The sequence below is a fragment of the Columba livia genome, chromosome 8, assembly GCF_036013475.1.
Source record: "Columba livia isolate bColLiv1 breed racing homer chromosome 8, bColLiv1.pat.W.v2, whole genome shotgun sequence".
NCBI lineage: Eukaryota > Metazoa > Chordata > Aves > Columbiformes > Columbidae > Columba > Columba livia.
In genome coordinates, this window is record NC_088609.1 from 30,253,416 (window position 1) to 30,276,048 (window position 22,633).

Sequence of the window (22,633 nt, forward strand, 5' to 3'; positions counted from 1 at the left end):
ATCGAATGGCGGCCTACGCGCCCTTTATATAGCGCCGTCGCCGGTCACGCGGGAAGGCGTGGCTTACAAGGGGGCGTGTCCACGAGGGGGGTGTGTCCAAAGGGCGCGTCGCGGCCGCGGTGGCGGGCGGGGGAGCGATGAGCTCCGCGGCCTCACGGGCGGGAGTTTTCTTCCGGGGTGCGGCCCGCTCGGGGGGTTTCGCTTCCGGGACGGCGCGGCGGGCCCTTCCCACCCCCGGCAGGTAGGTCGGTCCCGGCGCGGCCCAGCGGGCCCGGGCGGGGCGGGGCGGGGCGGGGCGGGGAGCCCGGGACCGCCCCACCGGCAGCCGCCGTGACGCCCGCGGGGAGCGGCGCTGAGGGGCGGGGGGTGCGCGGCCGCGCACCCCCCGCCCCTCAGCGCCGCTCCCCGCGGGCCCCCCGGGCTCGCCCCGTCCGCGGGGTTCGGGGTTAGGCCGCTTGGCTGCTGTCAGGGCTAAAAATGAACCGCGATCCCCACCCGGAGTCATCGCCGTTGAGGTAAAAAACCCCCAAAACTGTCAAATCGGCAGTTTTAACCGAGGGGAGGGTGAGAGAGGCAGCGCCTGTCATCTCAATCCGGACTTATTTTGTCGCAATTGTCGCCAAGTCACAATAATTTTCAGCCAAAAACACCGATGTTTGTCAGTCTCACCGTCCCCGAGCAGCTCCCGGCGGGACGGCTCTGACCTTTGGAAAAGCGTCAAATGGAAACCTGCAATATATAACAATCCCAAGGAAGAAGCACATTTTCACGGCAGATAGCCTAAAAATGAGATTTTTTCAATCAGTAGCGATGTTTGTTGAACCAAACACACTTGAAAATATATCTTTTTTCTCCTTTGAACTGAATGCAGTTTATTATACACTTCATTACTGGCTCGGTACTACAGGTTTTTTAGGAAAGCGACATGTTACTATATACATTAGAAGGTATTTATCCTATTTAGCCGCGAAGTCAAAATTGTAGTTTTGTCCTAAGTTTTGCTGCAGAGTGACATCCAGAGTGACCATCGCCGGCCACAAACCCCCCGTCCCGGCTTCTTACCGGGGCCTGACGGACGGAGACTTTATTTCCTCACAGGGTGAAAGGCGTTTTGTGAGATAAGTCACTCCAAGTCTCAGCTGGTGACACTTTCAAATGATATTAAAAAGAGATAAAGTGTCTCCGTTTGTCTCCGCAGCAGGTCCCGCTCACCCCATAGGTGACGGCCTCGCAGTCCAAAAAAGGTCGATTCGCCCTCACCAGCCTCTGACTCAGCTTGTCCCCAAAGCCTGTCATAGAATTCCAGCTCCCCCATGCCGAGGTGACAAAGCCCCACGGGCCCTTTCAGCTGCAGGTGGATTTGTCCCTCCCCTTTGGAGCAGAAGCTCACAAATCGATTTTCGGGCTCCCCTGGGAGCTCAGCAGTTGGCATACTATTATATTATCATTATTATTATTATCATCATTATCATCATTATCATTGTTATTATTATTTTCCCTTCTCTTTCTGTCCGTCCCCAGCTGACCCCCCTGAGGAAGGAGGGTTCACCTCCCGAAGGTTGCCCGCCCGCCTCACCTTCCTCAAAGGGACGTTTTGGGGTTTATCCCTTTAGAAACTGGTGGTTTGGGAGGATCGCAGGCTCCCCAGTCCCGCAAACATTTGCACGTACCCGACGTGATTTCGGCTGCGCGAGTGTTTCTAACGGTGTAAAGTGAGACGGGTCATTTGAGGAAATCCCCGCGTGCATTTAAGTGCTGCAGGGTCGGTGCCAGAGGTGCCAGTCAGCGAGGAAATGACTTATTCAGGTTATTTGCGCTTCCGTTTTTTATTTTGACGACCATCGGTGCAACACAAACTCTGAACAGACAGCGGGGAGAGATGAAGTTGATAAGATTCAGTGTTTCTCTGTGGTTTGGGGTGGGACATCACGTCAGGGTCAGCTAATCCTGACGCGGAACGATGAAGCTCGATTGTGCTCGGGAGAACCAGTGCCTCCGTGCTACATTTTTCTTTCCTTTTTCTTTCCAAAGGGGACAGGGGAAAAAAGTTTTCAGACCTTCTTACAACATCAGAAGGAAAAAATAAACCAAGAAGATACCACCCCCCGTTCCTCCCCTCTGCATGTTACTCATAACGTTACAGGTAAGACCGTGGGTTTCCTATTTCACCGCGTTCTGTGCGTTTGAGGTTCTGCTTTTAACATCGTGTTGACGCGGACCCGTGCGCTCTCCCGACTTCCTTGCGTTTTGTGGGTTTTATCGCTTTCTTCTAAAGGCAGAGGAAGGGGAGGAGAGCCCTTCAGACACGGTGCTGTTAGGCTGCACCCCATGAAGTTTTGCGCACCCCCCATCTCTCGTGCCCCAGGGCCACGCGGCCGGCCGGCCCTTGAGTAATCTCTGCGCGCGGCTTCTCGAGATTGACAGGCTGTCCTGCAGCTTCAGGTTTAGTAACATATTTTGCCAAGTTCGCACAAAGTCTGCTCGGGCGTACGGACACGCGCTAGCCTGCGGCGATCATAAGTGAATGAAAAAGACAAGTCTTCCCAAGGTACAAATGCTGTCCCGTGTGCGAGTCCCTTCGATTCAGAGGTTTCTCGGGAGCCTCGGTATTCCCGGCCTGCCTGGAATTGTTTTGGTATCTGCAGCGCTCTGCTTAATCGGCACTTCACACGCCATCCAGCTGCTCACGCCACGAGCGCTCTCTAATGAACATATTTACTTTGCTTTTTGGTTTTGTTTTCTTTCGGGGTTTTGTTTGGTTTTGGGCAAGTTTACGTCTAATTTTGGATCGTTCCAAATGTTGACCATATATGGTCAGGACTCCTTTTCAGAGTTTGCCAAAATGAAATGTGATGATTATAGAAAAATGAATTATGGAAGGGAAACTAGGAGAGCTGGTTTGTTAATCCCCCTTGTTCATAAGTTGGCTTTTGCTGCGTGCGATACCTCAAACTACCCAAACCTCGGCTCCTTTTATCAGGGAGTCACTTGTGCCCAGCGGAGTGTCTGACCCGCTGGTATTTAGAACGGGGTTCGGTTCTTTTTCTTTCACTGGCCTGCTGTATATTTTCTGTCAGAAACGCCACGTATGATGAATATTTTGGTTTTAACAATGTGTTTAAGATGCCTCGAGGTCAAATGTGTGCTGGCCAGCTTTTGAAAAGTCTCTGAGGAGGATTTAGGTCCCGGTGTCTCCTTCCTGACTCCTGTTCTACAAAGGAGGGACAGCAATATTCCTTTGCCTTTTCAAAGTGCTTAGAAGGTACAAGTTCTAAGTATGCAATTGGTTGCCTATTTTTAGTGCCTGAACCATTTTTAATGTTCTTTTTACAATGCAAATGTGCCTTTATCGAGGCTGACGGAATGAACTGTTTCAAGCACGGAAGCCACAGGGAACAGGGCTCTGTTGGGGGCTGGTTTAACATAACTCTTGTGAAAGGTGATGTACGGCACATCGAGATCCGAGAACTGCTGCGAGGCGCTTTTAAGAGACTTCTCTAAGAATCCCCGTGTTTCAAACTGCATGGAAGTAGGTGAAAAATGTTCGGAATGCAAATGATAGAGTAGCTCTGTTAACTATGGTATTTTTGTCCCCGCTTTCCAGTAGGGCCGTGCACCTGCCGCTGGGACAGCCATGGAGAAGAGCGGGAACATTCAGCTGGAGATCCCTGACTTCAGTAACTCCGTCCTGAGCCACCTGAACCAGCTCCGCATGCAGGGCCGCCTGTGCGACATCGTGGTCAACGTCCAGGGCCAAGCTTTCCGCGCTCACAAGGTGGTGCTGGCCGCCAGCTCGCCCTACTTCCGCGACCACATGTCCCTCAATGAAATGAGCACCGTCTCCATTTCCGTCATCAAGAACCCTTCTGTTTTCGAGCAGCTCCTTTCCTTTTGTTACACCGGGAGGATATGTCTGCAGCTGGCCGACATCATCAGTTACCTAACGGCCGCCAGTTTCTTGCAGATGCAGCACATCATAGACAAATGCACGCAGATTCTCGAAGGCATTCATTTCAAAATTAACGTGGCAGAGGTGGAAGCGGAATTGAGCCAGACCAGGACAAAGCATCAGGAGAGACCGCCAGAGTCTCACCGGGTGACGCCAAATCTAAACCGTTCTCTGAGCCCGTGTCACAACACCCCGAAGGGGAGTCGCTTGGGCCAGGTTAGCACCGTGCTGGATATTCGGGAGCTCAGCCCGCCCGAGGAGTCCACCAGCCCCCAGATCATCGAGCAGAGTTCGGACGTGGAAAGCAGGGAGCCCATCCTGCGCATCAACAGAGCGGGACAGTGGTACGTCGAGACGGGCATGGGAGACCGGGGCGGACGGAACGACGACGACGTCCGGGTGCTGGGAGGAGTCCGCATCAAAACGGAGAACCTGGAGGAGTGGCTGGGGGCAGAGCATCAGCCCTCTGGAGAAGACGGGAGCAGCGCGGAGGAGGTCACGGCTATGGTGATCGACACCACGGGCCACGGGTCGCTGGGCCAAGAGGCTTATGTGTTGGGGTCCTCCGGGGCCAAAGTGGTCCGGCCAACCAGCAGCGAGATCGACAGGTGAGTTTTCTTTAACTTGGTTACTGCCCTTGGCCGTGAGAGAAGTTTGTGCAAGATTTTCACGTGGCTGGGTTGGTGGCTTTGGGACGTTTCCCCCTTCTATTTCCTGTGGCCATCTTAAGCATAAAGGAAGTTTTTTTCCTGGTGTTAGGAAGCGTGTCCAATTTGGGTTATAGTATTTCAGTTGGGCAGCAAACAGAGCAGGATGTCCAGGAGATGAATTATGAGCACCTAGAGGAGGACGGCTTGGAGTCTGTACCTCTGGGTGTGTAGCTGAGGTGGGGGTTTTGTCTAAAGAACATGTTGCAGTTCAGGCTCAGCAGATAGCATGCTCAGCATCGGAATTGAGGTCACATACAACATGTGTTACGCAAAGTGTCCTTGCAGGGATGCCTTGTGGCCTGAAAACCTGGGGGTGGTTTTGTTTGAGAAACAAGTCGCTTACCAGCTGTAGGTCAAGAGGAAATTTTCTTCCTGGTGGTCCAGGACAAGAGCGGGCCCTGGGTTTACATCTTCTGAAGCAGTTGAAGTGGGGAGCCCATCGCTGTTGTTTTTGAAAGGGGGAGCAGAAAGCCTTTACTGAAAATAAGTGGTGAAATCTGCTGTGTTTTGATTCCCCATCCATCTGCTTCCCCTCCGCTCCCACATTTGTTTTCCTGCCCTTTGCTCAGCCCAAAGAACAGATCTGATAAGGGGCAGATAGGTTTTGTTTGGGGGTTTGCATTTGTAGGTTTTCCGTTCACATCTGCCTCTCTTCTAGCTCAGTCCCGCTGGTCCCATGGGGGAGCAGCTACCTGGAAGCAGTAGATATTCTGTCACTTGTCACTTCACAAATCAGTGTGTGGGAATGACCATGAGCTGGCCCTTGGGACAGCGATCCTTTCCTCAGTCCTTAACTCTTTTCCACAGAGCAGCTCCCCTCGAGCATCTCTTTTTGCACAGCACACCATATCCACTCTTTCCCATGCGGAATCCACCGCATCACTTTTGTTTCCCACTTGGAAGGCGGAGGAGGGCGAGGGTGGTGACCAAGCGGTGCCCTTACAGAAGTGGTTTCTTCTCCTGTTGTGCAGTTCCTGAGTCACTGGGCCCGTATCGCTTTACTTGTGATCGTGACTGAAAAGCTCTCTGTGATTGAACTGGAAGCCGAATGACTCAGTTGTATTTTTCAGATGTTAAGACTGAAACCACAGACCAGTATGACTTGGTTTTTCCTTTATATTCGCGCTGTTCTGCCTCCCGTGTGTTAGCTGGTGAGGATGAAGAGATGCTATACAGGTGCCTCTATTGCTCGCCCGTTGTTCTAAACACCAGAGTGACCTGATGCCCATTAAAAACTCCGTTTACGCTTTTCCCCCACCCCGCAGATTTAGCCCTTCTGGCAGCATGGTTGCTGTGACTGAGCGGTACAGATCAAAAAGCGAGTCTCCCGGGCGGATGGATGAGCCCAAGCAGCCCAGTTCCCAGGTAGGCAGATCACGAAGTTTGCGAGTGAATGTTGGCGTGGAAGGTGAAGGGGCCTCTGCTGTGATGAAGCAAAACCGGGTGTGAAACAAGGACCTCGCACTGTCGCAAAGGGTTTAGTTGCTCACACTGGGAACGTACGCCATTGGTATATGAGTTAAAAATTATTTGGGCTGCCATTTGGGATTTTGGCCAGATGCCTGGAAAACAGCCTTGTCATTTTGATGTTATTTTTTTGTGGCATACGGTCTGTATCGCAGTGGCAAGTGCGGAACGACCCTGTGTGCCCGGCAGATGAGTAAAGTGACAGCTCGTAATCAAATGACTTTGCTGGAGGCAAGTGAGGGGTTACCAGGCGGCTTTGCCCTTGAACAAGAGCAAGTGAAGCAAGGGGAACAAAATTGCCATTGCTGTCTGCTAACTTTGTAATACACTTCCGTAAAACAAAAGTTACCTTTTTGTTCCTATTTTGCCAAAGCTTCAGCTTGTGTCCTCAGAATACATCTAGAAAATTTCAGGTCAGGCTAACCCTCTGGGGTAAATGCGACACACAAAGCAATTTTAGCTCTATGTACAGAACAGCTGCTATTATTCCTCTGTTATGAGATGGCCTCAAATGTAAAACCACAGGCTACCACGTACACGGGGAAGTATCATCGCCTTCCACTCTCCTGGTATTGCCATATCGATGCTAAAAATAGTCTGTGATCCCTGCGGGGTGGTAGAGTGGAAAGAAAGTCCTGTAGTTTTGTGCATCTGCTTTAGTCCGGAGCAGCTCACCGGCACTTGTACGGTTGGATTCGACGGCACCTGGCACGGTTACACTGCCAGCTGTGTCTGTGCAGCCCCAGGTGCGGGAGGAGAGGCCCTGATGATCTTACACAGCTTGCTTGTCCGTGTTTGGCATTATCAAGAAACAGCATTAAGACCTGGGAAGGCAAACGCTGCATCCTCCAGCATGGAGGCGTTCAGGGGAGCGACTATTTGTGCTCATCCTGAATGCGACAGCCAGAGGTGGCTGTCCTAGAGCCCGAGCTTGCCGTTTAGGGTTACCCTTGGCTGTTTGTCTTTCTGGTTTCAGAAAATACAGAGGAGCTGGCTGGTCCTTGCTGTGCAAGCCGGGCCAGGCGTGCGAGCTGAGCCTCCCCAGCGATGCCGCGGGGCTGGGGTGCGTGGCGCAGCCGTTTAGGCAAGCGCCACTCATTATAAAATGAATCCTGAGCGACACCTGAATAAATACCCATGTAAAGTGACACCCGAAGAGTTTCAGCTATGATTTGTAGTTTATTCCACCTTCGTTTTACTGCAAGCTCTTTGATTGGATTCTTTTTTTTCACCTTTAGGATGTAAAAAAACAGAACGTGGAATACAGTATTTTAATCAAACTGGCCCAGGTTTTAAAAAAAGTAACACGTACTGACATGTTTGCTGCACAACTCAGTCCGTGGCTAAAAGCTAAAACCTGGCTGGCTGTTATTCCCGGTATCTAGTGCAGGACTTGGCAGAAGGGGCCGTCATAGCAGAGGTTGCTAATTGATTGCTCGTTTGTCTTCAGCCCCAAGGCTCCAGTTAAGCACTTAAATGTATGCTTGAGGTTGAAGACGTTAGTGCTGCTGATTCTGAGGTTTGGCACATGCTTCGTGCTTTCCTGGCTGGACCGGGGCCCGTTCTTCTCTCCTGCAGTTTGTTTTAGGCCGCTCGGTATTTAAATCTCTGCCGCTTCCTTTGCAGGGGGAGGAATCGGCCATGCTGGGAGTGAGCGGTTACGTGGAATATCTCCGGGAGCAGGAGGTTTCGGAGCGCTGGTTCCGCTACAACCCCCGACTCACGTGCATTTACTGCGCCAAATCCTTCAACCAGAAAGGCAGCCTGGACCGGCACATGCGTCTCCACATGGGCATCACGCCTTTCGTCTGCCGCATGTGCGGGAAGAAGTACACCCGCAAGGATCAGCTGGAGTATCACATCCGCAAGCACACGGGCAACAAGCCCTTTCATTGCCACGTCTGCGGCAAAAGCTTCCCTTTCCAGGCCATCCTCAACCAGCACTTTCGCAAGAACCACCCTGGCTGTTTGCCTCTGGAGGGGCCGCACAGCATCTCCCCCGAGACCACCGTCACGTCTCGGGGGCAGGCGGAGGAAGAATCTCCTCCGCAGGAGGAGGCTGTGGCCGTGGGGGAGACGGCACAGGGATCCGTGTCCACAACCGGGCCGGATTGAAACACGGCTGACGAGTCTCTGGGGAGAAAGGACCGTCTTCCCGCTTTTTTTTTGGCTCTAAAGAGTCAGCACCAACCTGGCAGGCTGGTACTGTAATTAGTGCAATGCCACCACTGGACAGAAAGAAGCTCTCAAGATGTTGCCAAAATTGCAAAATCTTTCTCTCACACATCCACACACCCACACGTAGAGTGTTCAAAGTTTTTCTCCCTTATTCCTCCTCCTCTCGGAGAAAAACAAAACAACTGTGTCAATCAACTTCTTATTCAGGGATCGACAGGATTTTACATTTTTTTAATGTTCCGTAGCGATCTGGGACGAACAGTCATTTCTGTTTCTCGGCGGTGTTTTGGCCCAGCAGCCAGGTCAGCCGTGCAGAGCCGGTGAGTCCGGCCTATCTGCTGGGCCAGCCCAAGGGGAGAGCAGGGACACGGGGCCGTTGCCTTCCTCCGTTCCCCAGGTAGTTAAACGAAAGCAAAACGACTGTCCTGGTGGAACCGGCCTTGCCCGACTGTATTTATCCCTGTCTTATTTTTGGTGTGTCTCTTACCTTTTTAATCTTACTCTTTCAGGGCTTTTGGCTTGCCCATTCCAGGCGCGCGGCCTTAATGCCCCACGTTAAAAGTGGGCACGGCTACAAAGCCATGTTCTAGAGGTCGGCAAAATTTGAAGCAGTTCGGCTACCGAAAGTGAAATTTAGGAGCGGCGAGGCTTGTGTGGGACTCTTGTCGCATTGGGAGAAGGGTCGGAGGGGTCTTTTGGAGGAGGTTGTCCTTTGCTGTCTCTGATCTGGAGAGTTCAGAGCACTCAGGCGTCCTGAGCGGTTCTTGCTTTGGGTGTTGCCGAGCGTTAGGAAAAGGTTTTCTGGCCTGGCTGAATTGCAGAGTTAGAGGCCTGGCTACCAAAGTCCTTCACCCCTGCTCCCCCCTCGACACGCACTTGATCTTTTCTAACAGCAATACGGTGTACGGAAATGCTGTCGTCCCAGCCCAGCAATCGTGGGTGGTTGCTTTTAAACGTGTTTCTACAAACTAGTTTGATAACTTTTTTTATCGATGAAATGCAAAAAGAAAAGAAAACCCTACTTTATTTCCTCGTAACGGTTCAGGAAACTTAAAAGCAAACGGTTCCTAGAGCAATCACAACCCTGTCCCCTTGCATGGACTTAAACTTTTGTATTCTAAGCAGCTCTGATGTTTAGAGCAAGTTAAGCAAACCCGGAGAGACATGCCTGCGTTGTGTATTGTAGGTCGTGCTTACGTGTTTCATAAACGGAAAAGCATGGGACAGGTAGATAAGTGCAAATATATCGACATCTTTTGAAGAAGTCTTTTAAAAAAATATGCAATACTTTAGGAGTTTTCTCTGGTTCTGATGCCGAGTTGTTGACGGTGGAGGGGGAGAATGAACGACAGGTTGCACGGATTGGGTTCGGACGTTTGGTTGAAGGAGTTCTCTTGAGGATGCGTGACATCTACGATAAGGAAGGATGAAGGATCCTTGAGGTGATGGGAGGAACAATGAGACACTGAAAAAGGAATTCACTTGGTCTTGCTTTGCAAAGCAAGCCTGGCGAGCGCTCGGAGCCTGCGCTTGGCGGGCAGGAGACTTACCGAGGGAAAGTAAAGCCCCGCAGTCTGACTGCACGATTTTGGGCACGTGGAAACCTCTCCAGCCCTCGCTTCCCCCACCCGCAAACCGGGACTCGGGATCGTTTTCCTGCCCCTTCAGAGGGAAGGATTTGAAGGAGGGTGTTGTATTCTTGCCTGGCTTTATGTATTTTTCCTCTTTTGTAAGCGAGGGGTCTCACTGTTCCTCCCAGTTCTCTCTCAACAAGCAGACGTGGCTGTAATGTTCTGTTTGTGTGTGGGGAAGGGCTTGGTGCCAGGATCGCGTCTAACGGGGACGTGCTCCTCAGAGAAGAACCTTTGCAGGTTACAAAGTACAATTTCATTGACCATTTCAAACAGGAAAACTGATCGTTCACCTCCGTTTTCCTTCTGTCCCTTCTTCCTCCTCTCGTGTCAAGTGAACGGTTTTCTAGTGGCTGCTCGAGGGACCAGCCCCGCTGGGTTTCCCGTCAAAGGTCAAAAGAATTGTACTGAAACGGTAACGTTGCCAGAGAGCAGTCGCAGAAGCTGAGAGATGAGAGGGTGAGGAGGAGCGGAGGTGTGTAGGGTATGCTGCTTTAGTTATAGCTTTTGAAGTTACCAAAAATCCAGAAGAAAAAGAAGTTAAAAACTTTGAAATCCTATCCTGTTCACACTAGAGAGCATCAAAAGTTACTTTTAGTTGCTTAAAAGATTTTTAAGTGTTTTAAAATAGAACTTTTAAAAGAATACTACCAAACTATAAAAACATAAAGTTATTTATATACATATATTATATATAAATATAGTGGGAAAGTTTCCCTGCTAAGCTTGCTGTGAAGAGAAGGGTGAAGGTGCAGTAACTGCTATCCAAGCAACGCTTTTCTGAAAGAACAGACGGCAACCGCTCCATGGAAGCGCAGTGAGGAAGGGCCGACAGAAACTGGTGGATGCCGTGATTTGTGCGGCACAGCCGTGAGTTTCCCGAGCAGGTGTTTGTTTTACTGTATCGATACTGTGAAGGGAGGAGCGTCCCAGCCGCCCGGGATGCCGCTGGCGCGTCCCGTCTTGCCGATTCACCGGGTTGAAAACCGTGGAATTGGTCCTTCATATCGTGCTAGGCTGGTCTGAAAACAAAGCTTGTGAAAGGTTTTTATTTTCTTTTGGTTTTCCTCTTTTATGTTTCTTTTTGTTGTTATTTTTGGTGCAGAGGTTGCCACTGTATAAACAATCATTTCTGATTGCATGCAAAAGAGCCAATATTCTTGCCCGGGCCTCGCTGAGGTGAAGTTTATAGCTTGTAGCTAGAGTCAGTATAGGGTATGGTAGCGGGAATCATTTTAATATTATTTCTGTACATTTAATGGATGTGTATGTGTATGTACGTGTGGGAATCATGATGTCTCTAATGTTTTCTTGAGCAGCGCTGAAAGCAGTTTAGGCCCATCCGCACTAGAAGATGGAACCAGTTCAGAAGGAATCATTTCGTTATTAAACTTTTCTTTCAGTGGTTGACTTCCTCAGTGCAGATGAGGCCGAGGTTCGAGAAAAAAGGGCTTGGAGGTCGTATACGGTATGGAAAAAACCTCATGTGAATTTTCCAGCAGTGGTGTAGCTACTTGGAGCTGCTTTTAGTAGCAGAACGCGACCATCTCTCGTTGCCTCTCCATCAGTAAGCTGTGTAGTCCTTCACGGCTGCGCCGAAGCCGCGGAGAATCAGCTGCCGGCTTTCTAAGCACAAACGCTTCCACGGTGGGTTGAGGCACGGCTTTGCATTTCCACGCCTAGCTGCAGCTTTTTCCCCTCTGCCAAAACTGTGATTTCAACTGTGATTTAAGGAGGATGTGAAGAGAACTCTGTCGTATTTTAATACCTCTGTATGTAACGTTTCTGTCCGCTTCAGAGTTAGAGCTTACTAACGCGTTTGTTCGCTCACCTCAGGCAACAGAGGGAACGCACTCTGATTTCTGCAGTTTCCCTTCTCGGAAGGTGAACACATTTCTTAGTTCTTTGCTGCGGCCGAGAAACCTTTCAAATGTGAAGCGTTGCGGTGATCTTGAGCCTGCAGAAAGCCCCGGTGCCAAGTCACCGCAGAGCAACGTGACGGTCGCCGTGGCCGTTCCCTGCTGCTGCCAGGTTCCCTGTGAACAGCTGTGAAAATAACCAGAATTGTGTTAATACTGTGCTGCTGCTTTGGGGAAAAGCTAATCTTCCGCTCGGGAGGATAACCGATGTGAAGCTGGGGAGAGGGAAAAAGCACAAGGTCTTTTTTGCTCTCCGGCGGTGGGAGTGTGTGAAAGCAAAACCGTGCCTCTGATTTCCAGCAGCTAGACAGAGAGGGATGAGTGAGGAGGCTTTATGAAATGTGAATTTGTAACAGGAGGCTGAGAACACACTTAGGGCCGCTTTGTAAGATCCAGGGATATCAACCTGGTAGGATCCGAGCAGCTGATGCGGCCGGGCTGTGCCTCACGTGTCCTCCCGGTGTTGTCCGGCCATCGGGTTCAGTCCTTGGACTTACCTACATCTTCTCTACAATATTTCCAAGCTGTGATCTGTAAAATTGAACTTTCGGAGACTTGGGTGCTTGAAGGGCAGGAGGAATAGAAAGTGTTGTGTCTCTGCTGCTGTTTGAAATCCATCTGTCCCATCTGACAGCTCTTTGGAGCTGGAACTGTGTTTGAAACGATCTGCGGTCTTGCTGGAAAGCGTGATAGGGAGGGTACAGAGCCAGGAGTTCAGCCCTCGGGGAGATCAAGGTTGAAATCAATGGACGGGACAGATCTCTCTGCTCGTCCTGCTCTGTTCTGTGACAGCTGGGTGAATTTGTTTTCCAGGGCAGGCTGTGCCGTGTCTCTGTGACGTGGTAATGTCACCTAAAAGTGCGGTACCCGGTTCAGTAGATGCTTCTACGCAGTCCGGTCTTGGGGCAGAGTCCTTCTGCCGCCTTCAGCCCTAACAAAGCATTTGCAAGAGCAGAGTTGTAGCTTTTATAACATTTGCTGCTGACTTCATCTCTCCCGCAGAACCCAATGTACAAACCGAAAGACAGCTGGAAAGGTGGAGTTTGGGTGGATGGGAGTTTGTGAAGTAGACCGAGTCATGCACCTTTAAAACCAACAAAAACTAGCACCCCTTAAACTTAGTCTTTAAACTTTATAACATTTTCCTCTCCGTGACGTGCCTCCCAATTTAGCCATACCAGCATCCGCATATTTCTGCAGATTAGCGACACCAGATACCGTTGTTGCTCTACTGGAAATATTTTGGGGATGGGAGAAGTCAAGGAGCTGTAATTCAGGAGACTTCTAATTTTTGCCAAGGTATGGGCTCTCGGTTTCCCCCGGGACCACAGGCAGCAAGTCTGGGCTCTATCGATGGCGCTGCCGCCGGCGTAACCTCGTCTGGTGATAACGATGCTCTCAGAGATGAGCATTGCTCCTGTCCCGAGGGGAGATCCATCCTCAGAGCTTTGACGCCTTCAGTGGAAGGTCCTAAAGAAGAGCTCAGTTTTAATCATCGTCATTCAAAGGATATTTTAATATCAAATACATACATATATATGTATGTACATTTATAGATATATATATATATTTGTAACCAAATAGAAGCTAGAACTATGCAAACGCTACTGGCTGTTGCTTGAAACTAATGTCTACCAGAACACTTTGGAATAGGGTAGATTTGTTCAGGTTTATTTTCTTTTTAAATAAAACGCAGCAGGCCAAAGTTTTGCTGTGATTAGTCTTACTAGAAACTTAGGTTATTCCTAATTTGGAACCTGCTCAAGTGGGTTTTAAAATTATCTGAAGAATCCTGCCATCTCTAAAATATTTCCACCTGCTTTGGTATTATTGCTACCAGGCTTTATTTTGTGAAACATAGGAAAACACAGAGGCTGGGATGAGGAGAGATGGAATGTGATGTTTGGGGCGATAGTTTGAAGAGAAGTAGAATCAAGGAGGAACTGGGAGCATTTTGGTTTGGACGTAGGGTTGATTTGGCTTTGAGGAATCTTCCTACTTGTGCAAACGTTGAGGTGGAGGCGGCGATCGGAGCATCACCGGGTTGGATTCTGGTATTGGGAATCTGCCCGCTGAATCCGGTGGTACCGGAGTTTAGTCTGCTAGGAGAAGTTTCTTGTGGTTTCTACCATTTCTTTGTGTCAGAGCCGATCTTTGCTTTTAGGATTAACTGTAACCTTCAGTGACTTTTTATTCCTGAGGACTGTAGAAAATTCAGGTTTCCGATAACATTATCCTCATCCCAACTGTGAACAAGTTACTACTGCTTCTTATAATTTATTGTCTTTCTGTTCCTGAACGTCTGTGTGATCCAGCTGTTCACCAGCGCCACTTTCCAGCACTTCATTAGCTTTTATGCACAGGGAATTGTTGCAATGGATACGTTGACCACGCTAGTTGGAAGAGTAGAAGCCTTTGGAGAATGACTTTTACTTCCTCTAGCTGTCATTAGGGAGTGCACACACACATACCTGTATATACATATATATGTAGACATATATAAAGTGTTTCGATATAAACTCATTTAGCATTATTCTTACTTAATTTATATTTTAATCCAGTTGTAAACCAAAGTATTACTGCTTGTCAAATGATGCGTCTCGGAAATAGGAGGAACCTTTTCAGATGGGAGCCCTGATTGATCTTTGCTGGCAAAAATGTGGATACGAATAAGACTTAGGAACATGTGCTGATGAATCCTAGAGATTTGCAACCTTGGGAGGATTTCAGACTGACTTGCTGGGTAAAGTTTGATGCTGGGGAGGTCAGCGTGAGTTATCATTTAAAAGTGTGGCTTGGCGACCTCTCTGCAGCTGGACTTCTGCATCAGAATCACTTTGGAGTCTCTGCTGCCCTTCTGGTTACAAAACCTGGGGCTTCTGCCCTGTCTCTTGCATTGGGGTGCTGTAAGGATGCTCAAGGACTTGCCTGTAGAATGGCTTAAAGAAATCCCCTGCAAGGGAAAATGAGGCAGGAATTTAGGTGCGGGTTTGCTGTAGAAGCTGTAAGATGGATCTAAAGTGATTCTGCGTGGTCCTCTGCCCGACCCTTGCCTTGTACATGCAGGGTCTGGGTGCATTCTTGGAAAAACACGTATAAAGGAGGAGACAGGGTGTCTCGGCGCCGCTTCTGCCCCCATTCCCTTTGATTTGCTGTTCCGTGCTGCGGTATCTGATAAGGGTCGGAGCCGAAGGTGTTGGTGGAGCTGAAGGCTTGGGAACTGCAAGGTTTTTCACAATACTTAATGTTTTTGTAGGAAGACAAGTATGTTCTGGCAAGCCTAGAGATGGAGAAGACAGCAGATCAGACTGTAGCCCGGCACAACTGGGAGCTAGAGAGAACAGGCCACAGAAACGAACACTAACGTATTTAGTGTCTAATTTACAGTTTTAGAAAATAGGTTTTTGCTATTTACTGATGTCTAGAGGTGCTTTTTTTTCAGTAACCTCCGTGGAGGTGCACGTTCTGCTGTCACCAATGGAAATGAATAGGTTCAAAGATAAAATCTTCCTGATTTTCTTGTGCTGGGCAGTAACTGCCTTTCCAAGGAATTAGCAAACGCTGTGAACAAATTCACCTCTAACAATCTCCCGCAGGCTTGGCAGCGGCTGCGCTTCCTCCTGCTCTTCTGCTCAGCCTGCAGGGTCTCTTTTTAGAGAAGACTTCCCTGCATCCTTTCTTTTGAGCAAGGTGATGGTCCGTCTACCTTTGTCGATCGAGTAGGTTCATCTAATGCTCCCCAGCAGGATCCGCGCGTAGTTGCAGCTCATGGTACATCAAACCAGCCACGTGCAGTACAATTTTTAGCAACTAGATCTGGTAAATATAAAAAGACTGCAAGCTAATCTAGTCCTAATCGCCGTCGCCAGGTACCACGGGTTGAATATAAGACCTTTTCTGCACCATGTACCGTACCAGTGTGTAGCAACATCATCCGTCACATCAAATTCCCTTTGGTTGGGGCATCGTGTAAGCAACCTCAGTGCATATACATATATATCATTTTTTTTTAACAAGGAGATAGCCCTTTCCACTTAAAATTTCCCAAGTTGATTATAAAGTAGCACTGGTGTCAGCACACAGAATCCTGTGTTTCCTCGGTGTTCAGTGGGTTGGTGGAACGTAAGGCTTTGGGTGAGCGGGTTGTGAATGCGTGCTGCTGGCTGGCCCCCTCATCGTTCTGATGGCTTTGGACATGGACCAAAAACTACTATTTATTTTAAAGCTTTAATTCTTTTCATGGAAACGTTGAAAAGTCTTAGCTCCCTCCCTAATGATTTTTATGTTCTGGTAAATTCTCATCCGGCATCAGTTTGTGATCTATGAACAATTTCTATAATACCCACCAGAAGGACTTTGTAGGACTTTGCAGAAGGTTCAAAACCTGTGTCTGTAGGAGGTGACGGTTGTAAGGTGTTTTTTCTGCTGCCATAGAGGCTGGGAGGCACGAGGAGGGGTGTTTGTGGAGAGCCGGTCCCTGTCGCAGTGTGGATTGAGTTGCTGGTGGGATTTTCTTGGGATGTTTTCCTTGTGGCTTCCCATTGCATGAGCACTTCAGCTCCCCAATTCAGTAACAAACACCAGACTCCGCTGCCTTCGGCATCAGGAACACAGTCAGGACTGACGGACAGCACAGGGAGCCTGCGGGGGGATCTTAGGAAGGGAATCGTGAACCAAAAAGTTGGGTTTGTCAAAGGCTTTTGCAAATGCGGAGTTAAACCTGCTTTTGGCAGGGCGGTGGAGTAGGTCTGGGGGTTTGGGCTCTTAACTTCTATTCAGATCCTTGTTTTTGCAGGGTGAGATGGGCCGTTTCAGAAATTTGGGCAAGGAAAAGCGGTAGCGTTTGAACACTGTGTTCTCATTCCAGGTTTCCACTAAGACCCACAGCAGGTATGTCAATGCCATCGATGGGGCGGATGGGGAGCCGGGGGGTGCTGGGTGCCCCGGGCTAGAGATCCCCCACGTAAATGGGCACCTTTGAAAACCAAAAGGATGGTGAACTATTCCCAAAAAGTGGTCTGAGCTGTGCCCGTTGAGCTTGCAGGGCAGGAGTTTTCTGATCAGCTGGCTGAGATAACTGTTGAGCCTGGAGAAACGGCAGCTTAAGGGAGAGCTCAGCACCATGTGCCAGTATTTTAACAGGTGGCTGCAAAGCAGATGGAGACCCCTTGTTACAAGGGGGCCCATGGAAGATATGAGGGGTGATGGGTACAAGTTACCCCGGGGAGATTCTGGTTGGACATAAGTGGGAAGTTTTTCCCCTATGAGAACAATTGGCCATTGGAATCATCTCCCACAAGAGTGGTGGATTCCCCAACACTGGACACTTAAAATTCAGTTGGATAGGGTGCTGAGCCAGCTTGTCTAGACTACACTTTCGCCAAGAAAGGTTGGACCAGATGATCCTTGTGGTCCCTTCCAACCTGGGATTAGTGTTGGGAGAGGAGTGGGCATGGAGGGAAGGAGAATACTGTTAATCCGAACCTGGTGATGGGGACCTGCTTACATCATGGAGAGCTTGATTCACATCACACCTCTGACAAAGCCGGTTTTATTGTATTTCCTCAGAAGTTTTTAGGAGTGGTGGCAAATCTCCCTCCAGCCACAGACGTGTTGCCCTTTCCCTGTGCGCTGATCAGCGCCGCAAAGGCTTCAGCCCACAAAACGACAGAAAACAGCAGCACTTCCACCACGCAGATGTTTGCCTGTGTTAGCTGGGGTTTCTTCAGATAGCCAGGGACACGCCGTCTGAGTCGTTCTAACGGGGAGATCTGCAAAGTGCAAGCAAAAATAGCAAGGAAAGGAGGCTGGCTTAGCAGGGAGGAGGGAGACACCCGAAATAAGCAGGGGGCTCATCTGTTTTCAGCACTGGCTGGGGCTATTGGCAATGAAAACCAAGAGGCGTTGGGCAGAATGAAAAAGCTGTCCTACGGCGTTAGAGCGTCACCCGCGTTCTCTGGCCTGGAGCCACGAATGGGGGGTGAAGGAAAACCAGTCAGTCGCTGGCAGAGGCAGGTTTGCTGTGAAGTGCCGTATTCTGGATGTTACATTTTCTAGCGTGCGTTCAAGCTGTTGTAAACAAGTTTGCTTCCGTTTCAGCGCTCTCTGCTTTTACCCGTGTCATTTCTTCTGTTTAAACTCAGCAGCCAAGGGGACACTGCAGAGAAGACGGAGCCAAGCTCTTCTCAGAGGCAGGCGGTGGAAAGAGGAGCAGCGGTAGGCAGGAGGTTATACCAGCGAGATTCAGGTTAGGTATTACATTTTTTCACTGTGAGTACAGCCAAACAGTATTGGAACGGGTTGTCCGGAGAGGCTGGGAAGTCTCCATCCTGGGAGATACTTGAGACTTGACCAGGCAAGAGTTAGTCCTACTTTGAGGGGGGAGGCAGGGCTGGGGCCCCAGGGTCCTCCTCCCACCCTCCCTGTGTCTGGGCTTCTCCATCACTCCCCTGGAGTATAAATATCACCCACCGCCTGCTGCAAAACGCAAGACAAAGGATAGTGGTTTATCCTACCAGTGTATTCCAGTTACAATTTTTTTCATTTGTTAATGATTAATCCGTGAAATAGCATCTTGGGTGCCACAGTCTGTGGAATCCAGCAGCTCCCTATGCGTGACTGCAGCCTCCGGGTTCCTGTTTCCATCGGACTACGCCAAGCTGTATTGTTGTTAATTTTTTTAGTGTTATAACGTAAAAATGGGCAGCTTTAATGGGCTTCCTAGTTCATATCAGTTAAGCTTTTGAAACGTATTCAGGTATCTTTTAAATACTGCTGTGTAAGTTCCTTGTTTAATCTGATATATTCTGTTATTTTACTGCAGGTATCTAAGGCAGTACTTTAAAACAAAGAAAATCAGTGCATTAATTATTTGCAGACTGTCAGCAATGTTAAGCCTCTATCTTTACTTAGTTTTTGCCAATGTACTTAACCCCCCTTCCTCCTCAGATCCATGGTTACGCGTCTTCGTTATTTTTATATTGTAGTGAAGCTTATTTATTTAAACCTTCCGGTTACCTTTGCAGTCAGACCCAGTACCATTGGCTATGAAACTGTGAAACTAATTAGAAACAAAAAATGAAGCTAGATTGGTTAGTTTTACTACTGGTTGTAAAATAGCAGCATAAAACAAGACAAATACCATTGAAATTGCTCAGTCTGGGGCAGGGGGAGGAATCGCAACACTACAGCTGAGAAGCTTCTTGGAAATGAGTTTTAACCTGATGCTGTTAGTTCCCTGGTCAAGTTTAAAAAGTTGTGTTTAGCCTGAGGGCTGTGTTGGGGTCTGTTCGTTCACCCACGTGCCTGGGGCATTGGTTTGAGATGGGAGTTTGTGCTCCCGTTGTGCTGTTTTCTTAGCACTCACATGCCTAAGGAAACTCTGTGGATTACTGTGAAGCTTTTACTTAATACTTTATTGCGCGTCAGAAGGTTCTGAGAGCTGGAGCTGTGCTGTTTGGGAAGCAATTTTCTGGCTTGCAGGTGAATTTAGGATGGAGAGCAGAATTTTGTCATACCTTTTGCTTAAGACTAATTCCTTTCGGCTCCCCTGGAGTTCTTGCCTGGACAGAAAGCTGATGGGCAACAGCTTCCAGAGTGACGTTGTCACAGGGCAAGCGCCTCCGAGAAATCATCTGAAGCGAAAGGGGAGCGTTGTCACGCAAATAACGCACGTTTCTTTTGTGTTCGTGTACGTAAAATTGCTGACAGTTAGGACAGGCCGAGGGGTGCGAGAGTAATCCCGCTTGGTGGCAAAACAGGGACTTATCTGAGTTAGGAGAAGCATAATACGCAGCTGTATGTTTTGTGGGAACGTATTCCTCACCTTGTGCCCCATGCTCACAGGGAGGGTCAGCGAAGAACAGGAGGAGACCGTATCAGAGGTTAGTTTGCAGGAATGAAAGCAAGTTATTCAAAGTCCTGCTTTTGTCTAAAAAGGGATGCGGTTTTCCCCTGAGCTTCTGGTGTCTCAAACAGGAGCTGAAGCTCCCAGTTGTCTGCCGAGCCGCCCTCTGCCCCCCGTTCCCCCCGTGTCACCCCATTTCCCTGTACAACACTGTGAACGTGACACTGGGAGCTCTTTGTAACGGTTCCACTCAAACCGCCCAGAGCATGAAATGCTGTCCCACGCGGTCACACCGCGATGCTGTAGCGGATGAGCTGTGACAATAACCCCCAAAGAGGGGCCCTGGCGATCAAGCGCTTCCTCGCCGAGCAGGGAAGAGCAGAGCATCAGAACAGGAGGTAACAACGTAAGCGGCTTCGTATAGCGATTTACTAATCAGATTTCATTTCGTAATGAACTAAACTGACAATCAGTTCCTAAAAATATAGAAGCCTCTTAGAGGGAATAGTCAAGTATGTCTTCAACAGAAAGATTTAAGTGGGATAACTTTTAATAAGGAGCACAGGATTTATTTTCCTTTCCTTTTTGTTTTTTGAGCAATCGCTCTAGAAATTACGTTGCGTTAAGCAGCAGAAGATTCACAGGACAGTAACTACCTCTCTCTCTTGGAGTGCTGAGGTTACCACGCTACACACTCTATCAGCAAAGCTTTCACTTAAATAAAACAAAATAGGTTTGTTTTTCCTTACCTCTGTGTTTCAGAAATGCAGGTCTGCTCTGTAAAGTGACTCTATGAAAATGGCATCTGGCAGGAGCAGGGGGGGGACCTTTCGTGGTCCTTCGTCCCCTGTTTCTCGCTGTGACCCTCACGGGTTCGCTCCGGGGCTGCGACAGCTCGTTTGCGTTATTTCACGTATTTCTGCGTTATAACAAGCTGTCCTGCGGGCTCAGCTTCCTGCACTGGGAAGTTAATTAACGGTGTGGAAGGTAAGAGGAGAATCCATCTCCCTCCAAGGGAGCAGGCAGCAAGGAAAGAAAAGCAATAAATAAACAAAACACTTTTATATGTTGGTCATTAGTCAGCAGATCTAACTCTGCGAATTTATATAGCTATATATACGTAAGAATACATACAAGAGAGCAGATCTCTCCTGTGAAAAGGTGCCATTTTTTTTTTTCTAAACAAGAGTCCCTTTCCAAACTAGAACAGCACTTTAAATAGGTTCCTCTTAGAAAAATAAAAAGAAGAAAATAAAAAGAAGAAAAAAAGAAGAAAAAAAAAAGAAGAAAAAAAAATCCTTTACTGAAGAAATGCACTTTAAACCGTAGGAGGAGCGTGGCTGCCGCTGGCACGCGGCGCAGCTGCGCGGGGCGCGGGAGGGAGCGACGTGTCCGCACAGCCCAGCAGCTCTGCGGCAGCTCTACCTCCGCTCCAGCGCCAGCGGGCCCGGCGCACGCCGGCCTGCCCCCGCGCTTTCATAATCGGTCAAGAAATCACCCCCCCTTGCCTGTAGAGAACATCTACATCCCATTTATGCCAGGTCAGAATTTACACCCAGCGACAACGCAGCAGACGGCCCGTCCACAGGCACAGGGCTGAGCTGAGCAAGCAGAGCCACCACAAAGTTGTTACTGGGAGTGTTGTTCTGGTTTGGTTTCTTTTTCCCATAATGTGGATATGGAACCCTAGTCAGCTCAGTATTTTTTATTTTCAATCCAAGTTTGTCTGTCCCACATTGATTCTGCTCTGAGCTGGTTTGCAGAGTAACCATTCGTAAGAAAAATTGTGCTGTCGCCTTCAACTGTTCATATATAAATCAGGCTTTTTAGGACAGGTGTCCTAACACTCAAGACTTCCTTTCACAGTTAAGAAGTTTCCTGCTGTACTAATTATTCTCCTTTTGTTTTTTAATTAATGTTTTTTTTGGTTGCAATCCTTCTTTTCAAAGAGAAGTAAAAAGTCAGTGTTCACACTAGCGTGCAGTAGGTTGAACCGTGAGCCTGCTGCGTGTATCTTGTGGCGATCAGACTGTTCTGAAGTGATGGTACAAGCTGTTCCCAAGCTGGTCCTTCACCATCACCTTCCTCTTCCTCCTCCAGTGCAGCTGGAGGGGGTGGGCAAGGGTGGGGGAGAACCAGAGCTGGGGAAGGGGGAAAGAACACAACGGTAGAGGGGACTGTACAATTGCAATGAAAGCAGTTTAGCAAAACAAAGTTTTTTAAAAAAAGCTCTTGTTGGACAGCTTTAAGAACAATGTGAATGAAAACTTAGCAACTTGGGTAGGAATCTTGGAAAATTCTATAAATGTATACTTGAAATTCTGTTTGTATTAAAAAGAAAACAAATTGAATTTTCTTCTTTCTTTTAACACTGTGTAAAAGAACATTATGCATGTGAGTGGTTTGAGAATTAAATGGTTTAATACTCAGGTTGTCGTCTGTGTTTTGTACCTGGCAGGGCCGCTCTGACGTTGATGTTTGCTGCCACTTCAAAGGGTGGTGTTACACAGCTCGGTGCTGCCCTGAGCTCAGCAATGCAGAGCAGCTGGGCTGCGCCAGGCCGCTTGTCCTGGTGTCTTAGGTGATTTCTGTCCTTTTAATGAGCTTTGTGTCATCAATTCCAACAGCTCGGCCCTTTTCGGTCTCACCGGGTGGAGAAAGCACTGTGCTCTCACTGCCAGCCGAGTGCCCGCTTCCTCTCGCAGCAAGATGACATCCTGGGTTTGGTTTCATGGCAGGGACACCTCCAGCCCTCCTCTTCCACCAGCCTTCACAGCCCCAAGCACAACCAGAAATGTAGAGGTTACAGGAGGAGGTTGTACGTTTCTGGGGCTGCACCAGGACGTGAGGAAGCAGAAGATGGGATCCAGCAAGAACAGACACAGCGGTGCCTGCCAGAGTAGGATGCGGGGGGCGAAATTCTGAATTTGGTT

At 48.9% G+C, this 22,633-nt stretch overlaps 1 protein-coding gene across 2 annotated transcripts; it reads left to right on the forward strand.

The window, feature by feature from the left end:
- The first annotated feature begins 94 nt into the window (after window positions 1-94).
- Window positions 95-22,129, forward strand: ZBTB37 (zinc finger and BTB domain containing 37). 2 transcript variants are annotated; one of them, XM_065071330.1, is made up of 5 exons: window positions 95-241; window positions 2,032-2,143; window positions 3,605-4,557; window positions 5,925-6,024; window positions 7,753-22,129. In XM_065071330.1, exons 3-5 carry the CDS (start codon window positions 3,635-3,637, stop codon window positions 8,239-8,241), a joined length of 1,512 nt encoding a protein of 503 aa, XP_064927402.1. In that variant the 5' UTR covers window positions 95-241; window positions 2,032-2,143; window positions 3,605-3,634; the 3' UTR covers window positions 8,242-22,129. The 2 variants fall into 2 exon arrangements, with proteins under 2 accessions (XP_064927402.1, XP_064927401.1); XM_065071329.1 differs by having other exon boundaries at window positions 106-241; window positions 3,608-4,557.
- The last annotated feature ends 504 nt before the right edge of the window (window positions 22,130-22,633 follow it).

Excerpts from the sequence above, each read along its gene's own strand:
- ZBTB37 (XM_065071329.1), top strand. The coding sequence starts at position 2,123 with ATGTTACTCATAACGTTACAG. Across the intron at positions 2,144-3,607 it reads TGTTACTCATAACGTTACAG|GGCCGTGCACCTGCCGCTGG; the intron begins GTAAGACCGTGG and ends GCTTTCCAGTAG. Across the intron at positions 4,558-5,924 it reads ACCAGCAGCGAGATCGACAG|ATTTAGCCCTTCTGGCAGCA; the intron begins GTGAGTTTTCTT and ends CCCACCCCGCAG.